Here is a 12,897-nt window from a genome sequence, read left to right as displayed (position 1 = left end):
AGTTACACAAAAGTCTAAGTATAATGCATTAGGTAAGGGTTTTCAGAATACATACCCAGTTGTGCCCAAAGTGGATTATATGGATGAGTCTTTGCCAACATGTCCACACTCTGAGAGGAATGTTTTTCTAAAAATATTTTTATAGGTGGTTGTCCATTTGGCATGACTGTTGGAACCCAGGCAAGATGATTGGTCAAAACTGCAGTAATAAGTGCTGGCAAGAATCTGAAAACAAAATGCATCCTATCAGATTCTAACCTGCTTTCATAAAACCTCAAGCAAAAAGCAGTGACAGAATAAAGCAGAGAGGGTATATGGCCAATCGTCATAAAAAAAAAAGAAAGAATAGAGGAAAGGATAGGTATATCACCAAGATGAAAACAAAAGTTAATAAATTTTTGTTGTACTAGTTAAAAGAAAACTCCTTAAAATAAAGATAGCATTCATAAGGAGCTATTTTGACTCATAATTAAAAAACAAAAATGCCATTTTATTTGAAAAACTATGGATTCTTTTCAGTGTTTATGAATCAATCAGTAGGTCTATACATTTCCCAATTACTGAAAAGGAAAATGAAAGAAAGTATTAACAAAACTTTGTTTAGAGAATATAAACATTTAAATTACTCATCTAGAGTCTAAGAATTTGATGAATGATTAGAAGAAAGCAATATGATAAAGTACCATACTGAAAACATTATTATTGGAATTCTGGCACTTATCTATATATTTTTTAAGTTGTTTTCTAGAGAATGAAACTGCATATATAGATATAATTATGAAAAATGAGAAGCCTCACACAGTTCCGTAAGATGTCAGGAGTTTTAATACACAAATACATTTTTACTGTTTCTCAACATCAGGTTCTTTGGCCTTCTTCTATATCTTTTAATTATATTAATTACCTTTTATAATTCTGTCTTGATCATTAATAATATGAAAACTTCCAAAGGCAATGATTAACTCTTTCATTTTTGTAACTGAACTTGATCACAATCTAGATATTCACTTATTATAAATAACAGCTAAGACAGTTAAGATAGCCTAGATGGATGGATAGATGGAAGAAAGGGAGGATGGGAGAGAGCGAGGGCCATACTGATTTTTTGAAGCATTTTCCATTAGAAAAGTGAACTCCTTCATGAAACGATGGCAAAGCTGGTTCTTTTCTGGAGTCCCCGACATCATTGTAAGCCAGACAGGCTCTCCAATTCGTGGCATTGTATAAAGATTACAAATTGTTGTTCTAAAAAAGAGGAAAACACATTATAAAACTCAGTTCCCAGAATTACATACTCTTAATGTTGCTGGCTCCCACCTAGGTTATTAAAAGCTTTGGAAAAGAGGTAATGAATCAAGTCTTTCCTTCTTTGTCCTCAGCATACTACCAAGGGAAAGGGGGAATATAAACTCAAAATGTTTTGGTCCTAGAACCAGATCTGTCCTCAAAGACTGTGTGCCTTTGGATAAATTACTGCCCTACTTTAAGCATCAGCTCCCCTTACCTGTAAAATGAAAGGAAAGGACCAGATAATTTCTAGACCCTTTCCAGTTGTACATTTCTAAGGTATAAGCTATACTTACATATATATAACAAATTATTTAATCAACAACATAGAAAATTATTTTAAATGGCGTAACAGCGTGCCAATATTACCCACTCAGAACAATAGTTTATCAGCATCATTTTGTTGCCTGTGCTCAGACTCTTCCACTGGGATGACCTGGAGGGGTGGTACGGGGAGGGAGGTGGGTGGCGGGGGCGGGGGGGGGGGGGGGGTGGGGATCAGGATGGGGAACACGTGTATGCCCGTGGTGGATTCATGTTGATGTGTGGCAGAACCAATACAAAATTGTAAAGTAATTAGCCTCCAATTAAATAAATTTAAATTAAAAAAAAAAAAGAATACCTTTAAGATGGCAGTTCTTTGTTGTTTTTTTTTTTTTTTTAACATTAATATCTGTTTGGTAAAGTGCTATACAGTCACCAGGATAAGCAACTCCCACAAAGTTGGGGCTTAAGAAACTAGTCAGTCTCGCAGAAGCCACAGAATGGTATCTGACTTTCCACTCTCTCAAACGGTCCTAACAGAACTTTTAGCACTAATGCATATGTTCTATTATCTGTGCCATCCAACATGGTAGCCACTAGCCAGTCATATGTGATTACGAGATAACTAAAATATGGTCAATGTAACTGTGGAATTGGATTTTAAATTTTATTTTGTTGTAATTAATTTAAATAGCCACAGGTGGCTAATGGTTATTAACTTATTAGTAAGGCTCTAGAAGGTTCTCTTGAGATTTCCACAAATCTCCGATACCTACCTCAATATAATCTAAAATAACTAGAATTCTGGTGGCTTCCCTGGTGGCTCAGAGGTTAAAGTGTCTGCCTGCAATGTAGGAGACCTGGGTTTGATTCCTGGGTCGGGAAGATCCCCTGGAGAAGGAAATGGCAACCCACTCCAGTACTCTTGCCTAGAGAATCCCATGGACAGAGAAGCCTGGTAGGCTACAGTCCATGTGGTTGCAAAGAGTCAGACACAACTTCACTTTCACTTTCAAAATTCACAAAAGAAAAAGAATTCTGTTCCTTGTTCAAGTTTTACTGAATCTCAACCTAATATGAATAGGATATATTACCATAAAGTGACAAATACAGGTCACATTAATGAATTATCGGTAGGGCACAAAATAACTGCTGAGAACTTAAATGTATGAATAGAAAAAACTACAGGCATCTTATAGAGAAAAATAGGAGTAGAATATAAATGAGGGATATGAAATAATGCTTATTTTTAAAAGACTATTAAGGATATCCAGATAGGATAAAAAATTGAAAACAAATGTTTATCCACTTTTAGTTCTTATGCCCCAAATGAACACTACTTAATGATTTAAAAATCAAATGAATCGCTACAACAGACAGAACTTTAGTGAATTTTACTGAAACTTTAGTGAAAATTAAAATTACAGATCTAATAAGATTCTAGAAGACAAAATACAGAGAAGAAATGTTCACTGAAGTAGTAGGGTAGAGAAAGATGATAGATTATGGTACTCATAACGGGGGACAGGTACAAAGAGAAGCTAATTTGCCCCAGTGAAGCAAAGAGAGTCTAAATTTTCAAAAGTAGGTCAGGAGTCATATAGGACTATAAACTGACAGACTAATTCAAGGTCCATAAGTGGTTGGTTACCCCTACATTCTACCCCATCTTCCTGCAGAATAACTAATGACAGGAAAGCAGAGGAAGCAACTGACCTGCCTGGGGAAATGACATCCCCAAACCCTCCTTGATATTTGAATCTTTCATAGTACATAAATACATAGATAGTAAATTTTGTGGTATTAAAATTTCATGGCAGAGGCAGCAATTATGGGGGAAAAAATGTTTAAATATGCTCCTTCAGGCAGTGAAAATGAAAAAAGTTGAGCAACACTGCTGTAAAGTAAGGTTTTCCAATCTGTTCTCCCAACTTTTATTTTGGTTCCTCGCTCTCAATTCTTAATGGGCAACCAACATTTTGATACTAATACATAAGTAAAGCCTCCAAGGAGAGAGGGACACAAACAAAGACAGAAATACACACACAAAGGACTCCAGAAGAAATAGGAAATAATATATTCAGAAAAAGAAAAGAAAAATATGAAAGAAAGACATATAGACGATCAATTCAGGAATGTCAATTTCTAATAAAATAAACTCAAGAGAGAAAATAGAGGAAAATAAATTATCAGAGAAACTAATTTACCAAAGCTGAAAGACAGTGCTAAAATCATACTGAAAGGCTAAAGGAACAAAGATCAAGTATGAATTCATGGCAGGAGATAAATATGCCCTACAAGTGATAAATCATGAAATAGCTGCATTAAGTACACTGTTTAATAAAATGGAGGTAAATAACAAAAGAAATACTTAAAGAGTTAAAAGAGGATGTTCTTCAGAAAAAGAATGGGGATAGGAGACGTAGAATAGGGTTCATTTACTTTTCATATAACTTTTGTTTCTTAACCACGTGAATGTCCTTTTTGATTAAATGAATGAACAAGCTGATCAACTCATTTTTCAGAAGTTTCTTCAGAATAATAGTGTCTACCATTCAGTTCAGTTCAGTCGCTCAGTCACGTCTGACTCTTTGCAACCCCATGAAAAGCAGTGTGCCAGGCCTCCCTGTCCATCACCAACTCCCGGAGTCCACCCAAACCCATGTTCATTGAGTCCGTGATGTCATCCAACCATCTCATCCTCTGTCGTCCCCTTCTCCTTCTGCCCTCATTCTTTCCCAGCATCAGGGTCTTTTCAAATGAGTCAGCTCTTCACAGCAGGTGGCCAAAGTATTGGTGTTTCAGCTTCAACATCAGTCCTTCCAATGTACAGTCAGGACTGATTTCCTTTAGGATGGACTGGTTGGATCTCCTTGTAGTCCAAGGGACTCTCAAGAGTCTTCTCCAACACCACAGTTCAAAACCATCAATTCTTCGACACTCAACTTTCTTTATAGTCCAACTCTCACATCCATACATGACCACTGGAAAAACCATAGCCTTGACTAGATGGACTTTTGTTGACAAAGTAATGTCTCTGTTTTTTAATATGCTGTCTACCATTAGGTTGGTGCAAACGCAACTGCGATTTTGGACCATGAACTTTAAATTATAACCAGGCTCAAACACATCTTTATTAATCAAAACAGGAACCACTGCAATCAACACATTTTTGCCAATGAGAATTAAGTTTGTTTATTCCTATACTGTAAAACTCCACATTTCAGGATTCAACGAACACTTGGAAAGCATTTTCTGCCTCCTGCTGGTTGTGGAAGCATTTTCTCTGCAAAAAGTTGTCAAGATGCTTGAAGAAGTGGTTGTCAGTTGGTGAAAAGTCAGGTGAAATGGCAGATGAGGCAACACTTCGTAGTCCAGTTCATTTAAATTTTCAAGTGTTGGTTGTGCAATCTGGGGTGGGCGTTGTCATGGAGAAGAATTGAGTCCATTCTGTTGACCAAAGCTGGCTACAGGCACTGCGGTTTTTAGTGAATCTCATTGATCTGCTGAGCATACTTCTCAGATATAGTGGGTTCACTTGGATTCATAAAGCTGTAATGGATCAGACCAGCAACAGACCACCAAACAGTGACCATGACCTGTTTCTGGTGTAAGCTGGACTCTGGGAAGTGCTTGAAGCTTCCTCTTGGTCCAACCACTGAGCTGGTCATCATATAAAATCTACTTTTCATCACACGTCACAATCTGATCAAGAGATGGTTCGTTGTTGTGTACAATTAGAGAAGACAACACTTCAAATTGATAATTTTTTTGATTTGCCGTCAGCTCATGAGGGAACGATTTATCGAGCTTTTTTCACCTTTCCAATTTGCCTCAAATGCCAAATGACCATAGTATGATCGATGCTGAGTTCTTCAGCAACTTCTCATGTAGTTTTAAGAGGATCAGTTTTGATGATCCTATCAGTTGGTCATTGTCAACTTCTGATGGTTGGCCACTATGCTCCTCATCTTCAAGGCAATTGTCTCCTTTGCAAAACTTCTTGAACCACCACTGCGCTATACGTTCATTAGCAATTCCTGGGCGAAATGAGTTGTTGATGTTGTGAGTTCTCGCCACTGCTTTAGGACTTATTTTGAACTGAAATAAGAAACTCCCTCATAATTGCTTTTTGTCTAGCATCATTTCCCTAATCTAAAATAAATATAAAATAAACAGCAAGTAAAAAGTCATTAGCAAAAAATAAAAATAAAGAAATGTACATTAAAATGATACACAACCACATTTATTTAAGAATGTACTCCAATGCCAAATAGTAAAGTTCAACAATGCAAAACAGCAATTGCTTTTGTACCAACCTAACACAAGTCTTGATGAAGGTGAAACAGGAGAGTGAAAAAGTTGGCTTAAAACTCAACATTCAGAAAACGAAGATCATGGCATCTGATCCCATGACTTCATGGGAAATAGATGGGGAAATGGTGACAACAGTGTCAGACTTTGTTTTTTTGGGCTCCAAAATCACTGCAGATAGTGACTGCGGCCATGAAATTAAAAGACGCTTACTCCTTGGAAGGAAAGTTATGACCAACCTAGATAACATATTGAAAAGCAGAGACATTACTTTGCCAACAAAGGTCCGTCTAGTCAAGGCTATGGTTTTTCCTGTGGTCATGTATGGATGTAAGAGTTGGACTGTGAAGAAGGCTAAGCACCGAAGAATTGATGCTTTTGAACTGTGGTGTTGGAGAAGACTCTTGAGAGTCCCTTGGACTGCAAGGAGATCCAACCAGTCCATTCTGAAGGAGATCAGCCCTGGGATTTCTTTGGAAGGAATGATGCTAAAGCTGAAACTCCAGTACTTTGGCCACCTCATGCGAAGAGTTGACTCATTGGAAAAGACTCTGATGCTGGGAGGGATTGGGGGCAAGAGGAGAAGGGGACGACAGAGGATGAGATGGCTGGATGGCATCACCAACTCAATGGACATGAGTCTGAGTGAACTCCGGGAGTTGGTGATGGACAGGGAGGCCTGGCGTGCTGCGATTCATGGGGTCGCAAAGAGTCGGACACGACTGAGCGACTGAACTGAACTGAACTGAACTGAACACAAGTCTATGACAGAGTCATACTGTTAACATTAGCATAGCGAGTCTCTGAGGACACTCCCTTTAGAGTTTTGATATATAAAAATATGCACCATGACTTGAAGTGTATCAAGTGAAAAGAAGGCAAAAAAATTACATGATACAGCTCTCACTACACAAAATTCTGTGTTATCATTAACAACCTAGAAGTAATAGTACTTGCTCTCTAGCCCCTTTAATGATTATTCCCTACTGATGAATAGTAAGAAAGGCAAGTATTTTCAGTCATCTGACCCTTTATTTTTCTTCATCTGTCCCTAGAGATGAAAAATTCATTTTACTTAGAAGGGAACTATGACATGATTTAGTTCTCATTGATATATATAAAATCTAAGTAAAAATCCAAGGACTTCAATGTATACATATGGCTGATTCATTTTGCTGTACAGCAGAAAATAACACAACACTGTAAAGCAACTATATTCCAATTAAAATTGAAAAAAAAAAAAAATCCAAGGACTTCATCTCTGCCAGGCAGCAATGCTAACTAAACACAGTTCTCAATTCTTTAGCTTCCATACACATGTGAATCATTTCCTTCCTCTTCCTTCTCAACTACCCAAAATTCATTAATCATCTCATTTCAAATAAACACATACTTTAAAATGCTTCTCATTATTTACAGCAATGATTTATGAAGTCAACAGAAACATTGAATTAGTGAACAATGAATCACTGTTCATGAGGAAAATACAGGGTCAGGTTCCTGTGATCCACTGGTCACAACACTTTTGTCAGTCTATCAGTATATAATCCTGTTTGATGTGAGTTTTTGTTTAAAGACACTTTATTTAATATTCTGTTAATTCATTAATAATGAATTCACAGCCAACAGCACTATGATGCATACCTTGAAAAAGCTTATCTGACACATATTTTCTCTGTAAAGCACATCATAACCTTCTTGCACTTATTAACATTAGCTAGCATTTCAGCACTGTGCTTGTGGATAGTATTTTTTTAATATAAATTTATTTAATTGGAGGCTAATTACTTTACAATATTGTAGTGGTTTTGCCATACATCAACATGAATCTGCCATGGATGTACATGTGTTCCCCATCCTGAACCCCCTCCCACATCCTTCCCCATACCATCCCTCTGGGTCATCCCAGTGCACCAGCCCCAAGCACCCTGTCTCATGCATTGAACCTGGACTGGCAATTCATTTCACATATGATAATATACATGTTTCAATGACATTCTCCCAAATCATCCCACCCTTGCCCTCTCCCACAGAGTCCAAAAGACTGTTCTATACACCTGTGTCTCTTTTACTGTCTCGCATACAGGGTTATTGTTACCATCTTTCTAAATTCCATATATATGCGTTATTATACTCTATTGGTGTTTTTCTTTCTGGCTTACTTCACTCTGTATAATACGCTCCAGTTTCATCCACCTCATTAGAACTGATTCAAAAGCATTCTTTTTAATGGCTGCGTAATATTCCATTGTATATATGTACCACAGCTTTCTTATCCATTCATCTGCTGATGGACATCTAGGTTGCTTCCATGTCCTGGCTATTATAAACAGTGCTGTGATGAACATTTGGGTACACGTGTGTCTTTCAATTCTGGTTTCCTTGGTGTGTATGTCCAGCAGTGGGATTTCTGGGTCATATGGCAGTTCGATTTCCAGTTTTTTAAGGAATCTACACATTGTTCTCCATAGCAACTGTACCAGTTTGCACTCCCACCAACAGTGTATGAGGGTTCCCTTTTCTCCACACCTTCTCCAGCATGTATTACTTGTAGACTTTTGGATAGCAGCCATTCTGACTGGCGTGAGATGGTTCCTCATTGTGGTTTTGATTTGCATTTCTCTGATGATAAGTGATGTTGAGCATCTTTTCATGTGTTTGTTAGCCATCTGTATGTCTTCTTTGGAGAAATGTCTGTTTAGTTCTTTGGCCTACTTTTCGATTGGGTCTTTTATTTTTCTGGAATTGAGCTGCAGGAATTGCTTATATAATTTTGAGATTAATTCTTTGTCAGTTGCTTCATTTGCTATTATTTTCTCCCATTCTGAAGGCTGTCTTTTCACTTTTCTTATAGTTTTCTTCGTTGTGCAAAAGCTTTTAATTAGGTCCCATTTGTTTATTTTTTATTTCCAATACTCTGAGAGTTGGGTCATAGAGGATCCTGCTGTGATGTATGTCAAGAGAGTGTTTTGCCTATGTTTTCCTCTAGGAATTTTATAGTTTCTGGTCTTACGTTTAGATCTTTAATCCATTTTGAGTTTACTTTTGTGTATCGTGTTAGAAAGTGTTCTAGTTTCATTCTTTTACAAGTGGTTGACCAGTTTTCCCAGCACCACTTGTTAAAGAGATTGTCTTTTCTCCATTGTATATTCTTGCCTCCTTTGTCAAAGATAAGGTGTCCATAGGTGTGTGGATTTATCTTTGGGCTTTCTGTTTTGTTCCATTGATCTATATTTCTGTCTTTGTGCCAGTACCATACTGTCTTGATGACTGTGGCTTTGTAGTAGAGACTGAAGTCAGGCAGGTTGATTCCTCCAGTTCCATTCTTCATTCTCAAGACTGCTTTGGCTATTCAAGGTTTTTTGTATTTCCATACAAATTGTGAAATTTGTTCTAGTTCTCTGAAAAATACCATTGGTAGCTTGATAGGGATTGCATTGAATCTATAGATTGCTTTGGGTAGTATACTCATTTTCACTATATTGATTCTTATGATCCATGAACATGGTATATTTCTCTATCTATCTGTGTCATCTTTGATTTCTTTCATCAGTGTTTTATAGTTTTCTATATATAGGTCTTTTGTTTCTTTAGGTAGATTTATTACTAAGTATTTTACTCTTTTAGTTGCAATGGTGAATGGAATTGTTTCCTTAATTTCTCTGTTTTCTCATTGTTCGTGTATTGGAATGCAAGGGATTTCTGTGTGTTAATTTTATATCCTGCAACTTTACTATATTCACTGATTAGTAATTTTCTAGCAGAGTCTTTAGGGTTTTCTATGTAGAGGATCCTGTCATCTGCAAAAAGTGAAGAGTTTTATTTCCTCTTTTCCAATCTGAATTCCTTTTTTATTTCTTTTTCTGCTCTGATTGCTCAGCCAAAACTTCCAAAACTATGTTGAATAGTAGTGGTGAGAGTGGGCACCCTTGTCTTGTTCCTGACTTTAGGGGAAATACTTTCAAGTTTTCGCCACTGAGGATAATGTTTGCTGTGGGTTTGTCATATATAGCTTTTATGATGTTGAGGTATGTTCCTTCTACTCCTGCTTTCTGGAGGATTTTTATCATAAATAGATGTTGAATTTTGTCAAAGGCTTTCTCTGCATCTATTGAGATAATCATATGGTTTTTATCTTTCAATTTGTTAATGTGGTGTATTACGTTGATTGATTTGCGGATATTAAAGAATCCTTGCATCCCTGAGATAAAGCCCACTTGGGTCATGATGTATGATCTTTTTAATGTGTGGTTGGATTCTGTTTGTTAGAATTTTGTTAACGATTTTTGCTTCTATGTTCATCAGTGATATTGGCCTGTAGTTTTCTTATTTTTGTGGCATCTTTGTCTGGTTTTGATATTAGGGTGATGGTGGCCTCATAGAATGAGTTTGGAAGTTTACCTTCCTCTGCAATTTTCTGGAAGAGTTCAAGTAGGACACGTGTTAGCTCTTCTCTAATTTCTGGCAGAATTCAGCTGTGAAGCCGTCTGGTCCTGGGCTTTTGTTTGCTGGAGATTTCTGATTACAGTTTTGATTTCCGTGCTTGTGATGGGTCTGTTAAGATTTCCTTTTCTTCCTGGTTCAGTTTTAGAAAGTTGTATTTTTCTAGGAATTTGTTCATTTCTTCCAAGTTGTCCATTTTATTGGCATATAGTTGCTGATAGTAGTCTCTTATGATCCTTTATATTTCTGTGTTATATGTTGTGATTTCTCCATTTTCATTTCTAACTTTGTTGATTTGATTCTTCTCCCTTTGTTTCTTGATGAGTCTGGCAAATGGTTTGTCACTTTTATTTATCTTCTCAGAGAACCAGCTTTTGGCTTTCTTGATTTTTGCTATGGTCTCTTTTGTTTCTTTTGCATTTATTTCTGCCCTAATTTTTAAGATTTCTTTTCTTCTACTAACCCTGAGGTTCTTCATTTCTTCCTTTTCTAGTTGCTTTAGGTGTAGAGTTAGGTTATTTGGACCATACCTTTTTAAAGTGAAGTATAGCTGATTTACAAAGTTATATTAGTTTCTGGTACACAGTAAAATGATTCCTAGATATATCCATATAGATATACCTATATATATATATATATATATGTGTGTGTGTGTGTGTGTGTATATACACACGTGTGTGTATATCTATATATGTATATATACACATTCTTTTCCACTCTGGTTTATCACATAATACTGAATATACTTTCATGTGCTATAACAGTAGGACTGTGCTGTTTATGTATCATTTTTCATATAGTAGTGTATATCTACTAATCCGAAACTCCCAATTTTATCCTTCCCCTCTATCTTTTCTCTTTGTTAACTGTAAATTTGTTTTCTGTCCATGAATGTGTTTCTCTTTTGTAAACAAGTTCATTTGTGACATATTTTAGATTCCAGATATAAGTGATATCACATGATATTTACCTTTCTCTGACTTACTTCACTTTGTATGATAATCTCTAGGTTCATTCATGTTGCTGCAAATGGCATTACTTCATTCTTTTTTTCCTTTACAAGCAATATTACTGTGTATATATACCACATCTTCTTTATCCATTCATCTATCTATGGACATTTAGATGTTTCTATCCCTTGGCTACTGTATATAGTGATGCTCTGAACACTGGGGTGCATGTATCTTTTAAAATTAGAATTTTCTCTCAATATATGCCCACAAGTGGGATTGCTGGATCATATGGCAACTCTATTTTCAGCTTTTTAAGGAACCTCCATACTGTTCTCCATAGCAACTGCACCAATATAAATTTCCACCAACAGTGTAGGAGGGTTCCCTTTTCTCCACACCTTCTCCAGTGTTTATTAAAAGCCTCTTAAATGATGGCCATTCTGACCAGTGTGAGGTAGTAACTCATTGTCATTTCAATTTGCATTTCTCTAATAATTAGTGATATTAAGCATCTTTTCATGTGTTTCTTGGCCAGCTGCACATCATTTTTGGAAAACTGTCTTTGGGGCCAATTTTAATTGCAAAATCACTAAAAAAAAAAAAAAAAAAAAAGGTGCAAAACGCTTTGAAAAAAGCAGCACTATACAGATCATGAAAAGGACACTTGTTTATAAAACAGAGCTGAAACAAGGAAGAGTACTCCAAAGAAGATATACAACCAACCAAAAACCCACAAAAAGGTGCTCAACATCACTCATTATTAGAGAAATGCAAATCAAAACTACAATGAGGTATTATTACCTCACATCAGTTAGAATGGCCATCATCAAAAAATCTACAAACAACAAATGCTGGAGATGATATGGAGAAAAGGGGACCTTCCTGCACTGTTGGTGGAAATATAATTGACACCACCACTACAGAGAACAGGATGGAGGTTCCTTAAGGAGCTAGTAATAAAACTACCACATGACTCAGCAAAGCTACTAATGGGAATATACCATAGGAAAACCATAATTCAAAAAGATACACGGACCCCAATGTTCACTGCAGCACTGTTTACAACAGCGAGGACACAGAAGCAATATAGAAGTCCACTGACAGAGAAGCAGATAAAGAAGTTGTGGTATGTATATATATATACATACCACATATATATATACATATACATGTATATATATACATATACATGTATATATATACCACATACATATACATATATATATGTGTGTGTATATATATATATATATATATATATATATATATACACACACACACACACACCACAACTTCTTTATCTGCTGTGGTATGTGTGTGTGTGTGTGTGTGTGTATACATATATATATGTGCATGTATATATACACATTATATATATGTAATATATATGTATATGTATATATACACGTATGTGTGTATATATATATATACACACATATACATATATATATATAGGTATATATATGTGTATATGTGTGTGTGTGTGTGTGTGTGTGTGTGTGTGTGTGTGTATATATATATATATATATATATATATATATAATGGAATATTACACAGCCATAAACAGGACCAAAGTTGGGTCATTTTTGTGATGTGAATGAACCTAGAGTCTGTTAAACAGAGTGAAGCAAGTCAGAA

The 12,897-nt window shown here is 36.1% G+C and overlaps 1 protein-coding gene across 2 annotated transcripts in view; it reads right to left on the bottom strand.

Moving 5' to 3' along the window:
- FNIP1 (folliculin interacting protein 1) overlaps positions 1-12,897 on the bottom strand; it is a 121,661-nt gene that overhangs the window by 20,796 nt on the left and 87,968 nt on the right. For both annotated transcript variants that reach the window (XM_024995051.2, XM_024995052.2), the window contains 2 exons: positions 1,099-1,245; positions 56-225 (listed from right to left, as the gene is read on the bottom strand). In XM_024995051.2, the coding sequence (XP_024850819.1) occupies positions 56-225; positions 1,099-1,245 (317 nt within the window). The remainder of the gene's footprint in view (positions 1-55; positions 226-1,098; positions 1,246-12,897) is intronic.

The sequence above is a fragment of the Bos taurus genome, chromosome 7, assembly GCF_002263795.3.
Source record: "Bos taurus isolate L1 Dominette 01449 registration number 42190680 breed Hereford chromosome 7, ARS-UCD2.0, whole genome shotgun sequence".
In the NCBI taxonomy this organism is placed as follows: Eukaryota; Metazoa; Chordata; class Mammalia; order Artiodactyla; family Bovidae; genus Bos; species Bos taurus.
Note: the sequence above shows the minus strand (reverse complement) of the source record. Positions and strands in the feature narration are given on the sequence as shown.